General features: G+C 50.3%; 1 protein-coding gene and 1 long non-coding RNA gene across 3 annotated transcripts in view; one reads left to right on the forward strand and one right to left on the reverse strand.

Moving 5' to 3' along the window:
* The window catches only part of EFNA2 (ephrin A2), a 155,287-nt gene extending 131,056 nt beyond the window's left edge, over nt 1–24,231 (forward strand). Inside the window, exons 6-7 of the mRNA XM_073324585.1 lie at nt 14,487–14,552; nt 21,594–24,231. Of these exons, the coding sequence (XP_073180686.1) occupies nt 14,487–14,552; nt 21,594–21,712 (185 nt within the window). The 3' untranslated portion in view covers nt 21,713–24,231. The remainder of the gene's footprint in view (nt 1–14,486; nt 14,553–21,593) is intronic.
* Nucleotides 1,787–9,184, reverse strand: LOC140903368 (uncharacterized). 2 transcript variants are annotated; one of them, XR_012156234.1, is made up of 4 exons: nt 8,828–9,184; nt 3,983–4,074; nt 2,981–3,074; nt 1,787–2,684 (listed from the first exon to the last, which is right to left on the reverse strand). It is a non-coding gene; the product is annotated as an uncharacterized lncRNA (long non-coding RNA). The 2 variants fall into 2 exon arrangements; XR_012156233.1 differs by having other exon boundaries at nt 1,787–3,074.
* Nucleotides 24,232–24,811: the final 580 nt, after the last annotated feature.

Raw genomic sequence — 24,811 nt, forward strand, 5'->3', positions numbered from 1 at the left:
CCTCCCCGAGAAGCCAGGGATGAGAGCATCAGAGCTCATTCTGCCCCTGCCCCATGGACCGTTCGCCTTGTAAAATTCAGAGCTCCAGCTTCCTGGGGGGTCTCCCCTGCCGGGGGCTCCCAGCAAGCAAAAATAATCAAGTGACTGTAATTAGCCGCCCGACCACCCATTGGGGAGGCTGGTTTACGTCTCTGTTTTAACAGAGCCCCACTTATCTTGATTAGAAGCAGGGCTTTTGTCCTGCATTTCTTTTAACGGAGGCTGGAGCATCGCGGAGAGGGACACCTAGCCAAACTAAAGACACTGCCCTTGGGGCTAGGACAGAGGAGAAGGTTCCATCCAGGCCTCCTCATTCGGAGGGCCAGGTTGGGGGCGGGCGCAGGGGGAAGCCGTTGAGTCCCTAGTTCAGTTGGAGAACTGATCCCTGGTGGAACTCCATTGATTCCAGCCTGGGAAATTCTATCTGCACCGGTGGGGGCCTAAAATTGGGGGTCTGAGTCAAAAGCGTCCATTGAGTCAGGTTCCAAACCAGCCCCCCCCATCTGTATCTCCCAGTGCTGTCACGGCTGGTGGGGTCTCCAAGGACTAGGAGATGGGGGTACAGCCTCAAAGGGACGTATTTGGCCTTTGAGAAGACACGGGAGGCTGATCTTCCTCCTTGGCCAGAGCTGCAAAGTTTTGGTGGATACAGAAAGGCTGGGTCTTGGTTTCCAGGAGACGGTGAAGAGTCAGAGGGTCATGTGGCTCCCCAGTATCTGTCATCAAGGAGGTGGTACTAAGGGCTGTCTCTCGCCTTCCTCCTGTCCCTTCCCTTCGGGGTGCTGAGAGCCATTAAGCCTGCATATAATGGAAACCACTTCAAGCCAGGGGGTGCTGTAGCACCCCTAGTCCTAGCACCTATGTTTCCTTTGGATTAGACCCACGTAGCAGAGAGCAGGTTTCAGCTCACCCGCACCTCTGGCCCGACCAGCGCTATATAGAGCGCTGCTGATTTAGGGACTGCTCTTGCCCTACACACCACAGGAATGGCTGAGATCAGCTGCAGCTACGTTGGCTTGTGGCCCTGGAAGCACGTGCTTGGGGACTGGAGTGAGGCCATTTTCAATAGAGCATCCCAGGTGTGAAAAGTTTTAGATAAGGATATAAATCCTCATTCTTTACGGCATGAGCCAGCCTAAATAAGAGGATCAGGAGGGAACTTTCTATGGAGGCAGGTTACCCCCTCACTGCCTCCTGCAGGATTTCTTACACCTTCCTTTGAAGCATCTGGTGCTACCCATTGTCAGAGAGAAGACACTGGGCTAGATGGACTTCAGGTCTGATCCTGTCTGGCAATTCCTACGTTCTTGTGAATCTCATTCTTTTTAGAGTTCTGGCCACCTCCAGAGTTACAGCCTAGCCCAGTTTACAGCATTTAGCACCCTGACAGGTCCTTTACAAACAGCCCAGAGAGTTACTCCTGATTTGCCCCACTCCAAGGCCCTGATCCTGCAAATGTTTAACCACATGCAGAATTTGACTCACATAGTTAACTGAAATGCGCTGCGGGACTCCTGTTCTTAAAGCCAAGCACACGTGTACAGGATCAGGCCCGAAACAAGAGGAGAATTGGGCCCATTTTTAATTTTCAACCTCCAGAGTGGATGTACACAAGACAAAAATCAAATAGGGAAAAAGAGTTGCATGATGGGGCCTGAGCCAAAGCTGATTGGAGCCAGTGAAACAATTCCAACAGTTTTGCAATTAAAGGTTAAAATTAAAAAAAATTAAAAATCGTGACCCAAAAGCACTTGATGGTGTCATTTGAAGCCAGGCGCCCTTCTCCTTTTGTGTGGGAACTACCAGCACCGTTATCTTTCTTATTATTTTCCCCCTTTTTCTAAAGCATCTGTTTGGAAACCACTTAATTTGTTCCTTTTATCTAGATTAAATTACCATTCTCCCTTCCCCCATAAAATGTCACTTGTGAAGTAACTGCGTCTACAACTCTCTCTTTTCGTATTCTGTTTTTTATTATTATTTTTTAATGTCGTTAGGGACAGATTACACAGGAGTAAATGGTGAAACTGATCATTGCTAAACCAGTTAGAATTCATGTCATGCGGAACATTAGAAATTATGCCTCTTTGAGGAACCGTATTTAGCAGACATGAAAGAAAAGAAATTACCTCCTTCTAGAGCTCACAAATTGGAATTCCATTAACCTCGCAGGCATAGAGATGAAGCTTTGTGTTCCCAGTTCTGGGTCAAGGTTAAGAGCCGGCGCTGGGGACACGAGCAAATGGTGAGATCCATTTGCCGATTCGTACTGGATCAGAATTTACAGCAGGGGTCAGAAGATCTGGAACTGGGTTACTTGGTCTCTCCCCAGTTTAGGAGGTTAGTTCGTGATTGGGATGCAGCATGAGTGAGACAATGTACTGTATGACTCCTTGGGAAAAAAATCATTAGGCATGGGAATCAGAGTGGAGTCGAGAGCAAGAGTCAGATGCTTCAGGATTTCAGCCCCCTGTTTGTTTCAGTTTAGGGTACCTGTTATTCCATTTAAAACAAAGATTCATGGGTAAGGAGAGAAAAGCAAAACTATCGAAGAGGCCAAGAGACTGACACATCTTTCCCAGTCGGAGACAGGTACTTGGATGAAGTAATCAGGTTGCTAAGCCAAAGAAAGGTGATTTGGGGACCTGGGGGGAGAAAACGATACATGGGCTGAAATAGGAAAGTCAAGTTAATGGGGAACTTTGCAAGATTGGGGGAGACCAGAAGTGTGACCTGACTTCTACGCTACGTTCAGTTAAACATTATGGTTAAAATGGTTAATTTGTGTTACAGTAAGACACAGGCCCCAACCTAGATCAGAACCCCATTGTGCTGGATGCTTCACAGGCACATAGGGAGAGGGAATCTCTGCTGCAGAGCAAATCTGAATAGACAATGGGTGGGAGGGGAAACTGAGGCACAAAAAGGGGAAGGACCTCACCCAAGGTCACACAGCAGGTCAGAAGCAGAGCTGGGAAGGGAACCCAGGTATCCTGAGTCCCAGCCCTTATCCACTAGATCAAATCCGCTGGAAGCTGCAAAGACAATTTATTTGCTGAAAACAGATAAACAACATGAAATGTGCTGGACCCCGTAACAAGAAAGCAACAAGCAGGGGGCCTGGCAGGTACGTTACAGATGAGCACTAAGAGCTGGAGCTCTTGGTAACATTTCACTCTCCCGCCCGCAAACAAGCCTGTGGAGCAGACAGGCCCAGCAGGGGGTGGACAGGAACACGCACTCACACACACACACACACACAATTACAGGAACGGCAAGTAGGATGCCGCTTGGTGTCTTACGAAGCTAGGCTGCGTCCCTTTAGACTGTGGAGTTAAGAAATAGCCAGTGACTCGGAGGCTTTGTCTGCGCTGGGGATTTCAGCCATCGGCGGCCAGTTGTCAGCGTAGCTGCATCATTGCAAATCCCTAGTGTGGCTAGACAAAGCTGCTACAAGCCACATTTCGCCTTGGTGCTGTCTGGCCCCAGCCTGTCTGCACTTGAGGTTTGCACTGATGCTGCTATGCCAGAGGCTGGCTACCAATGGTTGTGACAAGGGCAAATTCCCAGTGTAAATAAGGGCTAAGTTCAGTCTGCAGGGTCTTTTACTCCTTCCCTCGGTCCGCGATTTCAGTTTGGATGCAGGGTTGGAGTTCAGGCTGCATATCAAAGAGACAGTCACGAGTCCCAGAATTCAATGGTGGGACTCTAAGCAAACAGAGATTATCCATGCAGCTGGGGCAGGCTATGGACACTCCATCTGGGACCCCGCCCCCCTCCATGCATCCTGCCACCTACCAGCATGTGGCTCCCGCCTGGACCTTCCTTCTCTGGTTTTTGAGGCTCCACAGCATCTTGCGATGCTTCTTAGCTGACACCCCCTGACAGGGGGCAGCAGCGGAGGAATGAACTAGTTGGATCTATTCCCAGCTCTGCCACTGACCTGCTGGGTGACTTGGGCACATCACTTGGCCTCTTGGTACCTCCATTTCCCTTCTGTCCTGATTTCACCTGGGGCCTGTAGGTCCTCCTGTACTACAATAATAATGGATGTGAAGTGAGTGATGAGAATCAGACAAGAGAGCACCAGAACCTGGACTAGCATGAGAGGAGATCCAGAGGGAAGAACAGAATCAGGGGGCAGAGAAGATGGCTGGACGGGACTGTCAGGGTACGTCTGCACTGCAGTAGGGAGGTGTGATTGTGGCATGTGTAGACACACCCAAGTTAGCTTTGATCTAGTTAGCCTGCAGCTTGAGTAAGTACCCAGCATTGTGGGCTGGGCTTATACTCAGGTGGCTAGCTCATATTGTCGCCCGTGTGGCCACAGCTTGGCCATTGCTTTTAGGAAGCTAGCTAGATCAAAGCTAGCTTGGCTTTACCTACGTGTGCAGCAGTCACCTCTGATTGCAGTGTAGACGTGCCCTCAGTGGCACTGTGTATATTCTGAGTATGTTCATGGGTGTGTCTGAGTGGGCAGATCCCCAGGTTGTGTGGACAGAGTGGTGGATCTGCACACTCATTACCGTTCATTTGTCTCCTCCACCTGGCATGTCTTGTCTTTCAGACTATAAACTCTTTGGGACAGAGTCATCGGGTCACCAAGTCTTGCAATAATTTGGGGGTTTTCTTAAAACTCCAGCTCCTGGGGTCATGTGAGAATCTCAGCTTCCCCTTTACAACAGAAGTATGTGTCTAGCTGTCATGACTCCAGACGAACGCTTGAAAACGTGGTGCCTTGAAGGCAATAAAATCCAGAGGACAAACAGAAAGGAACCCAACCTTTAAAAAAACCTTATGATTTTTAAACCAGTCTTGTGATTTTGAGGAGCCCGACTCAGGATTGTTGAACAGTTGAGTGAAAGATAGTGGGACAGCCATTGACTATAAGTATCTACAGCGCCTCGCGTAATGGGGCCCAACCGAGCTGACTTCCAGGCAGTATTGTAACAGATGTTAAATGATAACCATTAACAATTATAAACAATGCTCCCTCTCCCCATCAGGTTACTCATGAACATGCTATTTATTAATTCATAGTTATCAAGGCCCCAGCAAGTATGCCCAATGCACACAAGACACAACCGGTCAACCAGTCCTTGTGCCACAGAGCTTACCACCCCAGCTAGCCAGCCCTACAACAGGCTGGGAGCATGGTCATGTCTGCAATAAGATACTGCTCATAAAATTATATTGTGGCTTGAATGGAGAGCGTGCCTGGCAAGACATAACAAGGGAAGGGAATTAAGATGAGGCTGCGTGTCTGGTGCTGAACAATGGAAACCACTAAGGGGTAGTAATGATTTTGAGCAGTTCCTCTAAAGCGAGGGAGGTGGGCAGAGGGCCCAGTTCTGAGCTCACCGTCCGCAAGTTTAGATCAGTCAGTCGAGTCGCTTCTGAATTATACTGGGCTGATTGAGATCAACCCCAGGCCCAGAGACAGGATGGCGGGGGGCGGATCCAGAACCTCAGCCCTTCGCAGCCAAGGCCCGGTCCCTGGCGAAACGCCCTGGCAGTCGGGGTCAGGGTGTACGTGCGTGTGGATTGCCTTGAGTACATGGAGCAGGAGGAGGAGAGCTGGAGCGGGGCCTGTGCTATTAAGAGCTTTCAGAGCCACTGGGGAGAAATGAAAATCAACCTAGCACTTTGTGGGCAGCCAGCAAAGAGCTCAGAGGGCAGGAACACTGGGGATTGCCCCTACTAGAGATGGGCTACTGCAGCGTGAGCGAGACGTGGAGGGGCAGCTGCGGCCAGTGGCACATCCCGAAGAGTGCAACGCTTGGGATGTTCAGCCAGGGTTGTCAGGTCCCCTCCCTAACAGCTGGCATCTGCAGGGTAGCTGCCGAGCCCATGTTAGTTCACCCTTGCAAACAGGGAGGGGAACTTGGAGGTATTTTCCTCATCAAAGTTGGGGCAGGGGAATCTCTTTGGAGAGGAGAGGGGTGTGGTTGTGTGCCCTGGAGAGGGCTGTACATGTCTCCACCTAGAAGGACATGGGGGGATCCATCTGGAGAGGGGTGTGTATGTTTCCCCCGCCCCCATTTGGAGAGGAGAGGATTGTGTGTATGCAGGGGGTGGGACATGAGAGGCCCATTAACATTAGCAGTTGGGAGAATCACACCTCCTAGGTCCATCTGCTTTAACTTTTAAATTAAACTTTATTGAGAATAATTTTCCCCTTCCCTTTTTAATTAAAAAATAAATAAGTTCTTTTTAAAATGCACATAAAAAATTTCCATTTTCCATTTGGAGAGGGGAGTTTTGCCAAGATAATTATTGCAATTACGCATTTTATCTCTCCCAATGAGTATTATTTTTATTAGGTGCTTTTATCTTCGTTTTCTCTGTTAAGGGGGAAGGGCACACAGACCGCCACTCGTAACAGACAACAGCATGAAGCCCCCAAGGAGTCATTGCAGGGGTCGAGTTCTCTCACCTCCTAAAGGGAAGCCCCTCCCTGCTAGAGGCGCCGGAAGGGCTGGGAGGGAATGATGAGAACTCTCCTATTGTTAATAAGTGTCATTGTAAATTATCAGTGTCACCGCACAGGCCACGGAACAATATTGAAAGGTACTGGCAACAGCTGGCTTTGGTCATGTCACACAAGGGGGCAAAGGGATTCATGTCGGCTCAGCCAGACCCACACTCTCTGCTCTAAGTGGGATACTTTGCAAAAATGCAGACTGATTAAGTTTTTCCATCACCACAACATTCACACATCACCAGCCTCCTTCCGCTGCAGGGGACACAAAAATTGAGGGGTGATAAATGAGGAGGAGGACAAGTCACTGCTGCAGAGTGATGTGCATGGCTTGGTAAGCTGGGCTCAAGCAAACAGTGTGTTTTAGTACGTTTAAATGTACACCTCTAGGAACAAAAAGACATAGGCCATACTCAGAGAATGGGGAACTCTATCCTGGGAGGCAGTGACTCAAAAAGATTTCAGTATTGTGGTGGATAATCAGCTGAACATAAACTGCCAGTGCAAAGCTGGCCAAAAGAGCTAATGTGATCCTTAGACATACAAACAGAAATCTGGAGGAGGCGGAGAGAGGTTATTTTACTTCTGTATTTGGCACTAGGACAACTGCTGCCAGAATACCATAGCCTATTCCAGTGTCCACAATTCCAGGAGGCTGTTCATAAATCAGAGGAGATTCAAAGAAGAGCCATGAGAATGAGTAAAGGATTAGAAAACCTGTCTTATAGCAAGAGACTCCACGAGCTCAGTCTATTTAGCTTAACAAAGAGAAGGTTAAGGGGTGACTTGATCACAGTCTGTTAGTACAAACCTGGGGAACAAATATTTGATAGTGCAGGATTCTTCAACCTAGCAGCTACATGGTGAAGACCCAGTGGCTGGAAGTTGAAGCTAACCAAATTCAGCCTAGAAATAAAGCTTTAACCAGCAAACCACATTCATCTAGACTTCCTTAGGGCCCCAGCAGAGAAGTGTTTCATGTCTCTTCCTCTACAGTCCTTAATACCTGCCTAATCCCCACAGCCCACAGCCCCACCCAGCAGCAGAAGCCTGGTTGTACCTAGAGCCAGCTTTTTATAGCTTTCCTGGGAGTGGGTGTGGTCTGAGGCATGACTCCACCCCCTGCTTCCTCCCTATATAATAGCCTTTGCACAGGGCCTCTAGCTTTATAGGGGTGGCTATTTAGAATTTGTAGGTAGATGGTCTCCTATGAACAGTCCTGCCTTCTCTCTGGAAATTGGGTAGGTTTTTGGGGCCCATGAATCTACTCCTGCTTTTCCTCAAGCAAATGGAGTTTCCTCTGGGTTCCTGGCCCTAAGGAGCTGGCTGCTGTTTCCTGGATATTAGACTGCATTGCAACCTCAGGCTGAGCTGCCCTCCAGGCTGTATGGGAGCCAGCGTGGCTCCTTCCTTTCCCAGAGCGGCTCCTTCCTTTCCCAGAGCAAACAAAGAAGAGCTTGACACTCAAGTGCCTCTCCTTCCTGGCATTGTACAGCAGCTCTGGTAGCTGCATTTTCAGGGTCTCAGCTCTGCCCCTTGAGCCCTGGTTCAGGGAGTGATGAGCAAACCATGCCCCAAACACACCTACCTTCTGATGTTCTCTTAATCCCTTGTTAGTAGAAAGGCCTTTCATTCCCACCCTGTCCCAAGATCTCCAGGGGGCATTTGACTAACCTGTGTTTTGGGGGCTGCCCTCCCCTGAAATGCTCCTGTCTGGGATTGGGGAGGGCAGGGGGGCTCCTGTCTGGGATTGGGGAGGGCAGGGGGGCTCCTGTCTGGGATTGGGGAGGGCAGGGGGGCTCCTGTCTGGGATTGGGGAGGGCAGGGGGGCTGTCCGGTCCTCACTCAACTCTGTTTCAATTGTTGTTGCCTTGGTCTTTTGATCCACTCCTATACCCTGAGTAACAACATCCTGCACAGACTTCTCTGGGGTGTGGGGGAGGCGGTAATTCTGAGGGACTGGGGTGCGGGGCGGCTTCCATCCCCATGTGCCAGGAGGCAGTGGGACAAGCATATCCCAGGCTGCACCTTGGGGCAGCTGGATGGTCTGTAGTCAGAGCTAAAGCCTTCAAAATATTTGACTCCCCAGGCCCTTAAGAGGAGCCCCCTTTGGGGCACTTCCCTGGAGTTCCCAGTCTCTGGTTTGGGAGGAAGTGGGGAAGATGGAGGGGAGCTCCTGCCCCTGTGAACTGGGCTGCTTGGCTCTACCCGGGGTCTGCGTGTTTCGTCCCCTCCCCCAGGCCCAGGTGACTTTGTGCCTCAGTGACTCAGCAGGGCCAAGCACCCACACAGACCCCATCCTCTCACCTTTTTCTGTGGGCTCTGATTATTTTGTTCCTGGCAGCCGCTTGTTCCTCTCCCCTCGGTGTGAAACGTGCAGCGCTGGCTCCCGGCTTTGTCGAGCCCACACAATGGAGAAACGTTGGTCATTTCCTGCCTGTCTCGATGCCAGCTCCCTCCCCTGCCATGGAGGAGGCGACTGGGGAAAGGCTCAAGGCGTTGCTGCGTCCCCACGGGGCACTGAAAGCACACACGCACGTCCTTAGCTGAGCTCTTGGGGAGGCTGCGGTGGCTTGGCAGCGCGGCTCGTGGGGGGAGCCTGTGGGTATAACGTGGAGAGGGAGAAATGGCATTCATTAGGGGCTGAAAATGCATCACAGAGTCAGCTGCCGCCTGCCCTCTCCAGGTTTGGATCGTAGACCTGGGGGCGGTGCTGATGTAATATCGCTCCTCATGTGTACAGGGCTAGCCAAGGAGCCCTCACAGCAGGGGGAAGCTTGGGGAGCGACTCGGCCGCAGATTGGAAGCCGGCGACAGAGGTAGGGTTAGAATCCAGGGGTCCCTGGATCCCAGGTCTGTGTTTAAGACGCTGCTGCTTTCAGGCCTATGTGGCATGTCATTCTGTGCTCTGGCCATTCATTCAGATCCTAGAGTTTCTCTGCTTCCTTTTTCCAAGGTCCAGAGAAAAGGAATCCAGGGTTAGCTGGATGGGAGCCAGTTTCTAAAGGGAAGGGAGGGCTGCCTGCTCCGGGGAGTTTGGGGAGGGGGGGGAAGGCGTGGAGAGACCGTTCCGCTGGAGGCCACTTGTTTACATCCTGCCCACGTTGGCAGTAACTGCAGGTTGTTCCCATTGGATGGGGCCATTCAATGCCCTGTGTGAAGTCAGTTGCATGGATCTCATTCCCTAACGCAAAGGTGCCCTTCTCAAAAAATCCACCTGCCCCTTTAGGGCTGATCCTTTCATGCCTCTTCATACCTGATCTCAAAGAGAGGGCGTGACTATGCTGCCATGAAACCCGGGGGTGGCAGTAAATTGGGAGGAGTTTGATCCTGAAGCAACTTCTGTATCCAGTTCTGGTCCCACACTTCCAGAAGGGGGGTGGTACATTGGAGAGGGCTCAGAGAAGAGCCAGGAGAAAGATTAGTGGGTTAGAAAACCCGCCTTGTCTCAATCTATTTCGCTTAACAGAGAGAAGGTTAAGGGGTGACTTGATCACAGTTGATAGTTTTCCCCCCATGTAGGTACCTATGTGATAATAGAGGGGGCTCGTCAGTCTAGCATACAAAGATCTAAGATCCACTGGCTGGAAGTTGAACGGATTCAGACTGGAAATACGTTGCAAATCTCTAACAGTGGGAGTAATTAACCATTGGAACAACGTACCAAGCGCTGGGGTGGATTCTCCATCACTGGCCATTTTAAAATCAAGATTAGGCCCCCTGCCCCCCTCCTCCCTCAAAAGCTCTGCTCTAGCTCAGAGGAATTAATTCAGGGAAGTCCCATGGCCTGTGTTATACAGGAGGTCCGACTATGTGATCACAGTTGTCCCTTCTGGCTTTGGAATCTCTGAATCCATGAAATGCTGATGAGGACAGAGAAACAATGAAGTGCAAAGGGACACTGAGAGATTAGGAATATGGCCAGGCAACGACCAAATGAGATGTAGCTTGGGAAAATGCATCAGAGAAAAATGAATTCCTGACACATGGAGTTGAAGGCAGAGCGGAACTGGGGAAGTAGTGAAGAGGAGAACTGAGAGCAGGTTAGTCAGGAGGTCGCAGTGGGATATGGCTGCAAAAGAATCCAAGACTGGTTTTGTGGTTAAGACACTGGACTGGGTGCAAGACCGCATCCTAGCTGGGCCACAGACTCCTAGCATGACCTTGGGCAAGTCACTTGTGTCTCTGTTCCCCAGCTGTCAAATGGGGATAATAGCACTTCTCTCCCTCTCAGGGATGAACTGATCAATGTTTAAGAAACGTTTAGATGCTGTGGTGAATGTAGATAGAGACATACATAAAAACATTATCTTCAGTTAGTCCCATGGTATTAATGCGATCCCGCTTGGGACAGTGTTTGTTTTCTTCACACAATGCACAGTCAACCTGTGGAACTCCTTGCCAGAGGATGTTGTGAAGGCCAAGATACTAACAGGTTCAAAAAAGAACTAGTTAAATTCATGGTGGATAGGTCCATCAATGGCTATTAGCCAGGATGGACAGGGATAGTGTCTCTAGCCTCTGTTTGCCAGAACCTGGGAATGGGCGACAGGGGGTGGATCACTTGATGATTCCCTGTTCTGTTCATTCCCTCTGGGGCACCTGGCATTGGCCACTGTCAGAAGACAGGACACTGGGCTAGATGGACCTTTGGTCTGACCCAGTGTGGCCACTCTTATGTTTCTGGGCTCCAGAAAGTTATTGACAAAGTGCTCAGAGAAGAGCAGTGAAAATGATCGGAGGAGTGGATTACAAGGCTCATGTCTCTGGCTGTGTGTTATGCAAACAGTTCCCTTCCTGCTTGTGGCTGGACCTGGGAAACAGAGGGGTTCAATTCCTAATGGATCATAATACCCTTCTTGGGGGAGTCTCCCTCTCCCATGGAAAAAACACTGCTTGGTTTTGCTAGCATAGTATGTAGGGTGTGGGCCAGGTGCAGAGAGGACAGTCCTGGTGCTGGTGGGAGGAATGTCCACACTCAAGGGCCCTGCCCCCCTGGTGAACATGCTCACAATCAATGGCTCAAGCTGCTTTAACATTTATTTGAGATGACCCCGAGAGAGGGGGGATAGCAGGCTTTTCTCATCAGCACAGCTTGGGGTCGGGGCTGTCAGAGAGGATCAGTTTCAGAGCGAGTTAAACCCCCCCCTTACCGTGTTCGATTCTGCCCCTCCCCCAACACACGCTCTCTACCCGTCACTCTGGCTTAACCCCCTCCCCAACCTAATCTCTTCTCCGCCTCCCCCCACCCCCATGCTTTTCACATGGCACCCTTTTAATTGCAAACTGTTCCCCTTCAGTAGCTACTCAGACCAACTTCAACGAGGCTTTGAGGTGCCCCCTGTATCCACTTGCGTCTGTAGTTCTCCCGCAGCAGGGGTTTCACACACAACCCCCCTTCCCTTCCCTTCCTTCGGATTGAAGGAGTCTGTAACAAGCATGAAATCTGGCTTGGCAGACATTTTTTTGCAGTTAGAACATGTATCCAGGGACAGTGCGGCAGAAAGGCACAGCCCGGGGTCGGGCAACTTTTGACACCAGTTAAGTGTTGATCAAAGAGGCGGTTTAAGTGGCGGGGATCACTTCAATAATGCAATTGATGCCTTCAAACTTTTAAGCTCCTTAAAGGGAGCTGGGAACAGCTGGAGGTCAAGCAGAGATGGCTGGGTGTGCATTCTCTCTCCCAGACTAGCTTGTCTCCCCTTTTATAGCCCTGGATCCCAACCCATATGGAAGCTCGGTAGGAAGCCCCATTATCTCAACGACTTGAGAGCCAAATAGGTTAGAGCCAGGAAAGCACAAGGGAGACTGGACTGCACTTCTGTGAGGTGTTACTTTCTACTGCCTGGAACCTCTCTGGAGCTGCAGACGCAACAGCTGCTGTGACGACACCAAGCCTAAAAAAGATCAAGTCAAAAATTAAACTCACTGAAAGATTTCACTGCTGCATGCACAAAAGGCACGTCAGGGACACAGGGACTAACCTACCAGAGCACACCAGCGGTCAGTCTGTCTGAGCCCTCTGACCTGTCTCCAGTAGTACCAGAGCAAGGTGCAAGAAATCGCACAAGGGGACAGGCTGCCCGAGTGAGTCAGTTGTTGATCCATCCTCTGAGCATGAGGGTTTGTGTCCCATTTTACATGTTCAGGCTATGCAATATAATTGTGGATGTGTTTATGGTCCGTATAAATGTCAAATCCCCCTTGGAATCCCTCTAAGCCTCCATAATATCATGTGGCAATGAGTTCCACTGGTTGATTAGGCATTGGGTAGAACACACAAAGTATTTGACTTCATCAGTTTTTAATTCGTTGCCTTTTGAAGGCAAGTTCCTTTGCTGGGAGAAAGGAAATAGGAGAACCCAGATGTCCTCCTCCACTCAGTAAAAAGCCACAGAAAAGGCATTTCTTACGCACACGCCCTTTGCAGTCGCTTTGCAAGTGGCAGTTTTAAAGGAAAGTTGCACCCTGTTTTGTATAGTGCCGAGAACCTCAGATTATGAGCAGCGTCCCTGGATAGTCTGTAAACTGCCGGATATTTGAAAAACATCCTGGCCCTAGAGATCCCAGCTCTGATCATGGCCTTGTCGTGCTAGGTGCTGCAGAGACACACAATGAGAGACAGCGCCTGCCCAGGAGAGCTTGCAGTCCAAACCAACAAGGGGTTGGGGAAAGAAAAGACGCTTACCCCCACTTGACAAATGAGGAATTTAGGGAGATTGAGTGATTTGCCCAAAATCACACAGGGGAATTGGTGGCAGGTCCAGGCCTCCTGAATCCCACTTGCCAAGATCCCATGGGCTGGTGCCTCAGCCCATTTCCCAGCTGTCCACCTCGCAAAAACCGGCACACAAAGGAGCACAGGGCCCCCGCAGCAGAGAGGCCAGGGCTGGAAAAGGGTGGATCGTTGGCATTCAGAGACCTCAGCGCCAGTCTTTTTGAGGTCTGGGCTGAGCCGTGTTAATGGGGCTGGGTGAGGGAAGTGTGCCGTGCTCTAAGCCATGCTTGGGTGACCATATTTCCCAAAAGGGAAAATGGGACACCATGTGGCGCTAGCCTGAGGTCCATCCCCCCCCAGCCCCCTGTGTGTGGGGCTGGCCTGAGCTGCTCGCCCGAGCCTTGCACGGCCCCCCCACCGCCCCCGGCTGCTGGCACGGAAGCTCTGTCCTGGGGACTCCAGCAGCACCGGAGACAGGGAGAACATTGCTGTCCTGTGTGGATACGGGCGTAGCGACCTGATTGCTAAAGACTGAACAGAAAAGGGACCCCAGGAGAGTATGGATTCCCCACCTCCCAGCTGGGGTACAAAGCAATAGCAACAGCTCAGCAGGTGCCACAGAAGGAAAATCTGTGTGCTTAGCTGGAACTGCTAATTATAGGCCAATTCCGGAGGGGTTAGAACTAGATCAGTGATCCTGCAGGCTACTGCCCTCTGCAGATACCTCTCCCACGCCCAGCTCTGGTGCGAAGCCCCTAAGAAATCTGCCGAGCAACACTGGCTTGAGGGGCAGGTGGGGGGCGCTAGCCCTCAGTCGTTTAAAAATTGCAATGACACGTATGTCTATAAAAATCGCACCTGCCTGACCATCTCCCTCCTCCACCCACACCCCTCATTTGTCGCTCGTCTGCTTAGGATGTAAAGATCTTTGGAGCAGAGGCTCTGTCTTTATATGAGTTAGTCACACAACCAGTTCAACGTGGCCCTGACCCTGAGTTGTGCCTCTGGGAATGATGGTTGGGAGTTGCAAAAGTGCCTAAGGGAGTTAGGTGCCCTTCTGGCCTATATTGTCGTCAATAAACTGGGTTATGTTCAGTCCGCCGCAAGCCGGGGGAGTTGCAGTGAGAGATGCTGCTGATTTAATAGGTAGCACTATGCTGGTTTTTGTTAAGGCAAACGGGACGGGATGTCACGCTCCTCTTCTAACACCACTGTGTTTTCTCTCTCTCTCCTTTGTGTTTCTTCCAGCTGCTCCTCCCCTTAACATGGTGGACAGGCCCTGCTTAAAGCTGAAGGTTTATGTTCGACCAACGAGTAAGTAGCTCAAGTGTGTTGCCTGCTCCCATGTGGGCGATGGGAGCTGGGAAGCTGTGTATGCAGGAGGGGAGAACTCGTCGTACAGAGCTTAGAACCCATGGGTTCTCGACATAGAACCGGGCACGGAGTCTGCCGAGCTTCCCGTTCCATGTGGCTAGGGCGAAATGCAAGCTCTGAGCAGCTGTGAGTTTATTCATGGTATTTCCCCGACCAGGCTAGGAGCAGGGTGGGAATCTGCCAGTCAGTGATCTTTTGAGTTTGCCCAGCGTGGAGCGCTGGGGGGGTGGGGATTTTACTAATTAAATTTCCCTTCAAGTACAATGGCTTAAACGAAGGGAAAAAAAGATTTGGCAAAACCCCATGCTAGAGACGGAACTGAGCCAAGTGCTCAGATCTAAACAGCCCTAAACTTTGCGCAAGTTCTGACCCAGCCCCAAACGTTCTGGCTCTGCCCCACTTCACCCCAATTCATCGTTGGCTCCTTCAGTCCCTGCTTTGTAAACTCTTTTGTTCTGCCCAGGCTCTTTGAATACTGTAGGGGGCTGTCCCTTTGCGGGGTGCATGATCCACGCCAGGACTTGGGCAACCCCCTGTGTGGTAACATTGGGCAGCCCAGGTGGGAGCTAGAGAAGTAGAGGGGACCGCATGGTGGGTCTGTGTCCAGCACCCTCGAGAAAAGAATCCCTGTCATGTTCATTGCACCGGAGCCCTGTCTCTTCCCTGCAGTGTGGAGATGTTGATCTGGCCCCTTGTACCAGCACAGAAACACACTCAGGAAATACTTCAGAGGATCCTGAGAAGGGTCTGATAAACCTCCCTGCCATTCTGATGCGCGGGGAAAGCTCCTGATCCTGCCTTCCTGGGCCAGATCCTCCTCTGATGTAAATCAGTGCTGATTTCAGTGGTGTTACACTGGTTGACACCAGCTGAGGAGCTTGGCACTGTGTAGGTGCGATGGGTGCTTTGCTCTGCATTCGTTTGCTCTTCCTGGTTTCATTTGCGATGTAAAAAAATCCCCACAGGTCCTCAGGGCAGCCTTAAAAACATTTGAAGGTGGTGGCGAGAATAAAGCCATCCCCATATATCGACCTTGTGCCCACGGGTCACTCGGATGCAGTAGGTTAAAACCCTGGCTATTGTCACAGCTTTGAAGGCGCACTGATGTCACCCTTTTGCCAGGATTTTTGTGTAGGAAGAACGCTCCCGCAGGAGCTCCTCTACCAGCTGAATGGCACCTGAATTCCCAGCACACCAGCCCCGCCAAAGCCTGCAGGAGGCTGCGTGGTACCTCATTCATGCCAGGCACATAACCTGCAAGATGGACGTTTGCCGCTGAGTTCCAAATGAGGGGGAAAAAACAATAATCTCGGCACAGTGGTGACTTTTCAGAATCGAATAACTCAGGCGTTTCAAAAAACAAATTAATAATTTTCTTCTCCTGTTAACATGTAATTAGTGCATGGCAGCAGCTCTCGCTGGGGAAGTGAGGGACCGGCTGCCCTGGTGAAAAGGACATCGTTTCTCTTTGTCATTCGAGCGGCTTTAAAATAAAACCCAAAATAGCGAAGCCACCTAAAAACACATTCTCGTTTTTGGTTGACCTTTGTAGAATGAAAAAAATCTCGATCGATATTGTTAGTATTTTCTTATGCTACCACCAGGGAGCCCCAGCTGAGATCGGGGACCGCACCATGCTAGGCGTTGGACCGGTACTTAGTCAGAGACTCCCATTGACTTCAGTGGGCTTTGGATCAGGCCCGAAGTCAACCCTTTAGTTATTGTTAAGCGAGATCAAATGAGGATCTGAACTGCCAGCTTGTGCCACGGGGTCCTGATTCCAGCAGGTGGATTCTGAGCCCCTGTATGTTCAGAAGCAGCCACAAAGTCTTTGAATGCTTCTGTTCTCTGGGAGGCCGACTTGAGGCAGGGAGCAGGCCTGATTTTTGAAGAGGTGCTGAGCTCCTGAACGTTCCCCCTCCCGTTGATTTCAGGTGGCGTTATGGGGGCTCAGCAGGCCACGTGCTGGGCAGCCCAAAACTTTACCTGGCTGAAGGCTCCCCACTAAGTGGGAGTTCGCAGGGCAAGGGGAGTACTCAGTGCTCGCAGGACAGCACCCCACTGCATGCCGACTTGAGTTACTTAGACTGCAGACTCATGGAGGAAGAACCTGTAACTAGGTGTCTGTGCAGCATCGAGCAGGTGGGGGCCCTGCACTTGCGTGGAACCGCGAGGCGCTACTGTAACCCAAACAATAATGGCACAAGTGTGTAAAACCCTGCAAAAGAGCAGCAGCAAAGGAAGAAGAGCAGAGGAAAAGAAGAGACACAAGAGGGGGAAGGAAATAAGACAGCCAGGAGCAAGAGAAAATTGCACCAACGGCTGGGGAAAGCTCTGCTTTTCCTGGCTTCAGGTCTGTGAGATCCTTAATCCAGTAATAAACATAAGAGAGTGGAGCCCAGGGAACATGTTAACAGCTTTAGTCATAATTTAACTTATTCCCTTTAATGCACTTTGCTTTGCTGCCTGACTAGGGTTTTGGATGCTGGATTATTGGAGTGTTATTAAGCAATTGCCCTTTGACCTCCCAAACGTTGGTCCAACTCCAGCTCTGGCCAGAATTACAGGGCGTCAGTCTCCCAGGCTTCTTACAAGTTGGCAACAGCAGTCGGATCTAATCCATCCTGCACAATACCACCCGCATAGTTGGCATACCCTGCTGTCAGGGAGAGGCTTAGGAGAGAATCGGGATGAAATGCCTTCTAATCCCATTTACAGAGCAATAACCCTACCCCTACCCCCAGGGTCAGTGCGGGGAGTTCCCGGGCCCCCTCTCCCACGCTGCACGGAGGCTGGGAACAAGAGCAGATAAGAGCATGCCCCGGGATTCAAAGAATTTGCCTCCCGATTACCTGTTATTCAGCTGTTTATATTACAATAAAACATGTGGGAAAGACAGATGCATCGTACTGCGTGTGAAATACAGACAGACACATGGCCAGGGATGCATCGTACTGCGTGTGAAATACAGACAGACGCAGGAAGAGAAATAATGGAAATCATAGAAATGTAGGGCTGGGAGGGGCCTCAGGAGGTCATCTAGTCCAACCGAGAGGCAGGATTAAATAACCCAAGACCAGCCCTGACAAGGGTCTGTCTAATCTGGTCTTAAATCCTCCAAGGACAGGGATTCCGTAACCTCCTTAGGTAACCTGTTCCGGTGCTTCACTTTCCTTACAGTCGGAAAGTTTTTCCTAATATCCGATGTAAATCTCCCTTGTTGCACATTAAACTGATTCCTTCTTATCCTAACTTCAGTGGACATGGAGAACAACAGATCCTCCTCTTTATAACAGCCTGTTACATAGTTGAAGACTGTTACCAGGTCCCCCCTCAGCCTTCTCTTCTCCAGACTAAACCTGCCCAATTCTTTCAACCTTTCCTCACAGCTCAGGTTTTCTAAACCTCTGATAATTTCTGTTGCTCTCCTCTGAATTCTCTCCAGTTTACTCACATCTTTCCAAAAGTGCGGCACCGAGAGCTGAACACAGGACTGCAGCTGCGGCTTCACCAATACGGGACAATCACCTCATGTCTTGAGCAGTTACCTCATATGTTTTGAGAGGTTGACGGCTGTCCGGTTTGTGGCTTTTTCTCAAGTCCTCAGATCACCAGACTGACAGTCCAGCACCCAAGACCCAGTTGGACACCTCTGGGTCCCAGCCAGCTTTTGAACAACATCTTTGGCGTTGAACTCCATGGGGCTGTCGGGGACTTCATTCCGCAAGGCTCACTGTGCAGGCAGGCAGATATTCCCATAAGTCTGTCAGCCTGGTTTTAATGAAGCAGAACAAAAACATCCTGCACCGCGCACCTTGAGAACATCAGCCCATAAAGGCAGCGATAGAGCCCAGCCAGGGCTGAGCTTTCATACCTGCCCAGCTGGTATTTTCATTTTGCATCATTCCCTCCAGGCCTTGCTGAGTGCCCCACTTTCGCTGTCCTGTAGCTGCTGGCTCCAGTCAGCCTCCAAACTCAGCAGCTGCAGTTCCTCGCTGTGGTTTAGCTTAGCTCTCCCGTCTGGCCAATGTGCACAGAACTCCCTTTGCAAGGGCCTGTGTTTGTCTTGGAACTGGGGGTTCCTACGCATGCCAACATTGCTGCCGGGACTGCACAAGAGTAGGACCGGGTCTCTGCTTCGCTAGCACCTGTCTTCACGCTGCACCGAGAGCCCGATTCAAAGCCCTTCCAAGGAGAGATTGAAAAGACTGTGACTTTTCAGCTTGGAACAGAGACGACTGAGGGGGGACGTGATGGAGGTCTGTAAAATCATGCCTGGTGTGGAGGAAGTGAAGAAGGAAGTGTTGTTGTTTATTCCTTCACATAACAGGAGAACCAGGGCTCACCCAGTGAAATTAATAGGCAGCCGGTTGAACAAACAAAAGAAGTATTTCACACAACACAGTCACCCTGTGGAACTCATTGCCAGGGGATGTCATGAAGCCAAAGGTATAACAGGGTTCAAAAAAGAACTAGATACATTCATGGAGGACAGGTCCATCCATGGCTATTGGCCACGATGGGCAGGGATGCAACCGCATGCTTTGGGTGTCCCTAAACCTCTGACTGCCAGAAGCTGGGACTGGACAACAGGGGATGGATCACTCGATAATTGCCCTGTTCTGTTCATTCCCTCTGAGGCACCTGGTACCAGCTACTGTCAAAAGACAGGATCCTGGGCTAGATGGACCCTTGGTCTGACCCAGCCTGGCTGCTCTTATGCCCATGGTCTTCTGTGGGCTTTGGATCAGGCCTCACCTCAGAGGTTTTGCAGAACCTGGTTGCATGGGGAATTAAGCAGCGAGGTTGACTACCAACACGGGGACTAAGGTGCGGAAGGAACCGTTATCATTCAGTGACGGTGCCCAAGGGCTAGGCAGAGCCTGTCTCGACTAGACGCTGTCTCCCATTCCTCTGGCAAGGCTCCAGTGCCTCACGCCATTTTTACCCGCGTCTCAATTAAAGGGAACTGCTCGCGGGAGAAAAGTTATTCACCTGCTTAAGCGTCCCCAAGAGCAGAGCCATAGCTATTTTCTGGGCTAGCACTTGCCAGGTACACGTTTGCAACCCCCTTGATTTTCTGTTTCTGTGGGCCAGATTTTGCCACCTTTACTCAAGCTCAACAGATCTTTCCTGGCTGAAATCAGTGAGCGAGGATGTCGGATCTGGACCCATTGTTTCCCCTCTTGGGTCTCATTGCTGGTGCCGGGCTCTTACTATGGAATTGCTTTTCCATTCCTTTGATCCAGCACTGCCAGTTCTCACGATTTTACCACGAGGCTCACAATGTCTGAGGTTTTTCTGATTCAGAGATTCCTAGGCCAGAAGGGATCATTGTGATAACAAAATCTGGCCTCCTGTGTCTAGCACGGGCCAGGGGACTTCCCTGAATTAATTCCTGTTTGGTAAGTTGCTAGTGTGGTAAATTACTCTGGGTGTCATATGATTATATGAGGATGTTGGCTTTCATTTAAAAACAAACAAAAAGACCCGAAGCTAGAATTCCAGCCCCCGTGGTGGCAGAAGAAAATTAGAAGACGGGACCTGTGAAGTTTCCGGCACAAGAGGCCAAATAAAAAAAGAGCCTAGCGTGCGTTCTTCTTTTTTAAATCTTAAGAGCGTTAAGCCAGTCTCATGACTTCTGAAGGCCTCGCTCTTTATTTTTGAATGCTTGAGATTGACTGTATTCTTGCTCTACAGCCTAATCACTTTCCGCATGCTGGTTGTATGTTCCTGTTCCCTTTGTTGGTATTTCTATGGATATAATAAATCAAATGAAACAAAGAATAATAACTGACCAAACGAAGCCAGGAGAAAGTGGCAGGTGAAGGAGGGAAGCTCCATTGAAATTAAATGCAGGGGGGGGGGGATCAAGGTGTGAGCAGCTCTAAAATGCAGCAGCCGTATTTTCTCTCCTTTTTTAAAGTGAGTTTAGTTTCCCGGTGTGGATATGATCTGGAACGCCATGTGTCTGGATCTCTTGAAGACAACAAAATCAGTTGGGAAGAAGTTTTCTTTTGATGTGCCCTAGAAGAAAGGATTAGAAACTACAGTGTGTTATGCACACAGCTAGCTACTGACCTTCCTAGATGAAGAGCATGTCTTTGATTATGCAAATTGATTAATGACGCCAAAAATTTATGAAGGGACCATCAGCCTTCAGGGCTTAAGCCAGTCACCTGATGTAGGGAGCAGATTATCCTACATCATTAACCAATGTCTGGGTTCCTACATCTTCCTCTTATTGTCTGGTATTGGCCACTGTGGGAGACAACATACAGGGCTAGTTGGTCTTGGATCTCTTCCTGTCTCGCAGTTCCTATTAGGATGATTTATTCTTTCATGACATCCATAAGTATGTACTAGGCTCCTCCCAGGGCAGCTAGAAATGCTCATAGTCCTAGCTCCAAAGACCTTTACAATCTCAGACACCAATTCTGCAATCTCAGTGTTGCGTTTATCGCCACTCTTCTAATATTTGGTGGGTTTCTTTAAAACCCCAGTTCCTGGAATCATATGATTAGGCAAGGCTCTCAACTCATTTAAACACCCTATTAAAGTACGGTTCTCACGTTGCTAGCTATGGAAAAAAGCTTGTAAGTGTGTCTCTCACACACACACACACACACACACACACACACTGAAAAAAGAACCTAATAGTTGTTACTTCAAAATTTCATGATTTCTAAGCCAATCTCAAGATTTGTTGGGAGGTGGGGGCTGACTCCTCATTTCAGAACCCAGGGGGTTGACAACCTTGCAGTTGGATCAGGTCTCTGCAGGCACCACAGATACGATCCAATGCAAGAGGAGCACAGCTCAGACCCCTGGTGGGCCTGATCCTGGGAGAGAACCAAACAATTCTTTGAGGTGCCAAGCGCCCCCTGTTGACCATGCTCAGCACATTGCAGGATCAGGCCCTACAGCTTCCCAGGTGGGCATTTTGTGGTCTGACATGTCTCTTTTCCTCCCCCTTCACAGATGACTCCCTGTACGAATCTCCGGAGCCTATTTTCACCAGCAATAACTCCTGCTGCAGCCTCAGGGTCCCGCACCTCATCCTCGTGGTACCGGTGTTTTGGACTATTCTCACCTCCTAGCCCCGAGAGGAGAAAACAAAGGAAGAGGGGAGTGGTTTGGCAGGGAAAGGAGGAGAGAGATGGGGACACGCAGGAGAAGAGATGCGTTCTCTCTGCCTCCGGGGAGAATGAACCCTCTCGAGCCAGCCTTTTGCTTTGTTTTTAAAAAGTTTTCTCTTTTTCACAATAACCTTTGAACTGCGACTCCTGAGCTGGGAGGTGGGTTGGGCAGGGACACGAAGAAGGATTTTTTTCCTATCCCGGCCTTATTCCCAGCTCGGAGAATTTTTGTTCCTGGCGTGGATTCACTTGGAAGAAGGCTGCAAAATTTCTACCAATGTACAAAATAACACCCCTGCCCTGCACCCCAGCACTCTGGTTTGAGGGCGGGGAATGACAAAATACCAGTGGAAAAGAGCAGTGGGGGGATCGGCGCTGCTTTCCTGCTTCTGGGATGGCCCACTTTTCATGGTGCTGACGCTCAGCTCACTTTGACCCTCCTTGTAGGACTTTGCTTTTGAAATTTCTAGACCAAATATTAGAATCCTTATTTTATTTTTTATTTTTTTTTAGTGCTTTTCTCGCACTTCTTGAGACTTAGCCACACAACGAGACCCCCTCCCCCATCTGTGGTTCAGAAATCTCCATGAGCAACGTTCCCTTCCAAGCCGTCAAGGAATGCGGGATCAGGGGCTAGCTTGGGCTTTCCTTCCCAGGTTTTCCGCGATGCTCAGACAGATTCAGTCCCTGGCTGCAAGCAGGGGAGCTGGTGGCTGGCAAACAAACAAGGTGCCCGGACTCTGGGACGTGCCAGATGCAGGCCGAGAACGGCAGTGCTTACACTGCATTGGAGTCTTTCCCAAACTAGCCCAGCTGTTTGCCGTTGCTCGTACCGCTGGACTCAGGGCCACCTGGACAGAGCGGTGCTAATACCTTAATGCTCCTTTCAGGCTTATGTTTTGGAGGCGGGGGGCCAAGATGGAAACAGGCCATCGAAAGCTTTATGGAGGAGCGCTGACCTGGCTTGGTTGTCAGAACCTTGTGGGATGACTGTACTGTTTTCATAGATATGTGGGTTGTTTCTTTGGGCGGGGGGAGGGTCGGTTTTCTTGTGGGAGGGATGGGCAGGTATACACCTAAGCCAGCCAAATGTAATTGACCCTGCAATTGACGTCCTTGGAAAACCAAGGAGCAACGCCAGCAGAAGGGTTACTGGGCCCAGTGAAGACAGTGGGTAAATGCGGGGGGAAGGGGGGTTGCCACTGAGGTCACTGAGAGCAGGATAAAAAATCTAGTTTGGGAAAGGGGCATCTGGAAGTTGAGCAGAAAGGCTTGGGGGGGGGGGTGTTAATGTCAGGAATGTAACCAGTCTCGGGTGGGGCTAGAATTTAGAAGAGGCTCTGGCTGGTTACCACCTCCCCATGGCGCAAAGGGGAATTAAGTGGGCAGGGGATGCAGAGGGAGCCTGGGGCCTTTGGAGGGCATCTGGGTTGAACTCACTCTTGGGCAGAGCCCTTCCATGGCTCACGCGAGCCACTAAACTAGGCCGTGTGCAGGTGAAGGTCACCATCCTGGGTTCCCAAAGCTAAAAATTCCGCTGGTTGACATCAGCATCGCTCCACTGACTTACGTCCGTTTACACCAGCTGAGGGTCTGGCCCCAAATCTTTGCCTAGTACCTTCCTCCTCTCACATCGCTGACTCCGTACTTAGGTTTTAATTCGCTCCCAGCACTGACGGCAACCTTTCCCTCTCCCCTCCCTGCTTCCTGCAAGTCCCTTTGAGAAAGCAGTGCCCCTTCCTCCATAACCCCACTGATCCATAGATTCATAGATAGATATTTAGGTCAGAAGGGACCATTATGATCATCTAGTCCGACCTCCTGCACAACACAGGCCACAGAATTTCACCCACCCACTCCTGTGAAAAACCTCTCACCTATGTCTGTGCTATTGAAGTCCTCAAATCGTGGTTTAAAGACTTCAAGGAGCAGAGAATCCTCCAGCTAGTGACCCGTGCCCCATGCTACAGAGGAAGGCGAAAAACCTCCAGGGCCTCTTCCAATCTGCCCTGGAGGAAAATTCCTTCCTGATGCCAAATATGGTGATCAGCTAAACCCTGAGCATATGGGCAAGATTCATCAGCCAGATACTACAGAAAATTCCCAACACGGATCTGCATCACCAGTGCTGCCATTCCAATTCCCTCTCCTGTGGCCACTGCTTCTAGACATTTGGAGCAGAGCAAACCCATCTGTCTTGTCCTTACCACCCAGCTCAGTGATCCCGGGCTGTATTACACATGCAAGCGAGCTGCTAATCGGGCTGAGACAGCAGTAAAGAGAATGGAGCTGACCTGAGGGGGTGGATCTCTATGAAGTTTTCCCTGGGGATCCTTCCTTCCCTTTACGAGTCTCCTTCGATCCTGCACATCCTGATGGCTTGTTCCTCTGTTGCGCTGTTACTTGCTTGGAATAACTGCTGGCTTGGCTTTCTTTGCTTCCTTCTCCACTTTCAAATAAAGCCGCCGATTGGCCCCACACTTTGGAATTCAGATGATTAGATGGGGCCCGTTTTGCAAAATTCAGATCCCCATCCAAGCCTGGATCTCAGCCTCTCCTGTCCTTACATCCGGGGACAGTCTGCCTGCGTCTAGTGTTTTGGCACAAGCCCATCTCCTAATAAAACCCCACTTCCTAATTTCTGCCCCTTCTCCTGTGCTCCAACCCCTAATGGAGGCTTTTGGTGACAAAAGGAAGTTACATTCCAGGGAATAAGAACTAAGAAAGCGGGACAAGCAAAGGAACATGGAAGAGGTCGTGGCAGTGGTGGGGGAAAGCGAATGGCTGATTCTTCCTTGCACATACCAGTGCCCATTAGAGAGGAGTCCAGCAAGGTGCTGGCAGAATGCTACCGTCTCTCTCCAAGGGATGCAGTGGGTGGGTTTGGGGTGGGGGAAGAGTCTTTGGCTGGGAAGAAGGGGCCAGGGGTGAGATTTGCATCACCTTCTAAAGCAGGAGCCCTATCTGCAGGTGTCTCCATTGCTGCCCGGCTCGCCCCACCATGAGGGCAGAACTCAAGTCGTCTCCTCCATTCCAGGAAATAAAGCTTAGATTTAAAAT

This window comes from Lepidochelys kempii, chromosome 25 (assembly GCF_965140265.1).
Source record: "Lepidochelys kempii isolate rLepKem1 chromosome 25, rLepKem1.hap2, whole genome shotgun sequence".
Classification (NCBI taxonomy): Eukaryota; Metazoa; Chordata; order Testudines; family Cheloniidae; genus Lepidochelys; species Lepidochelys kempii.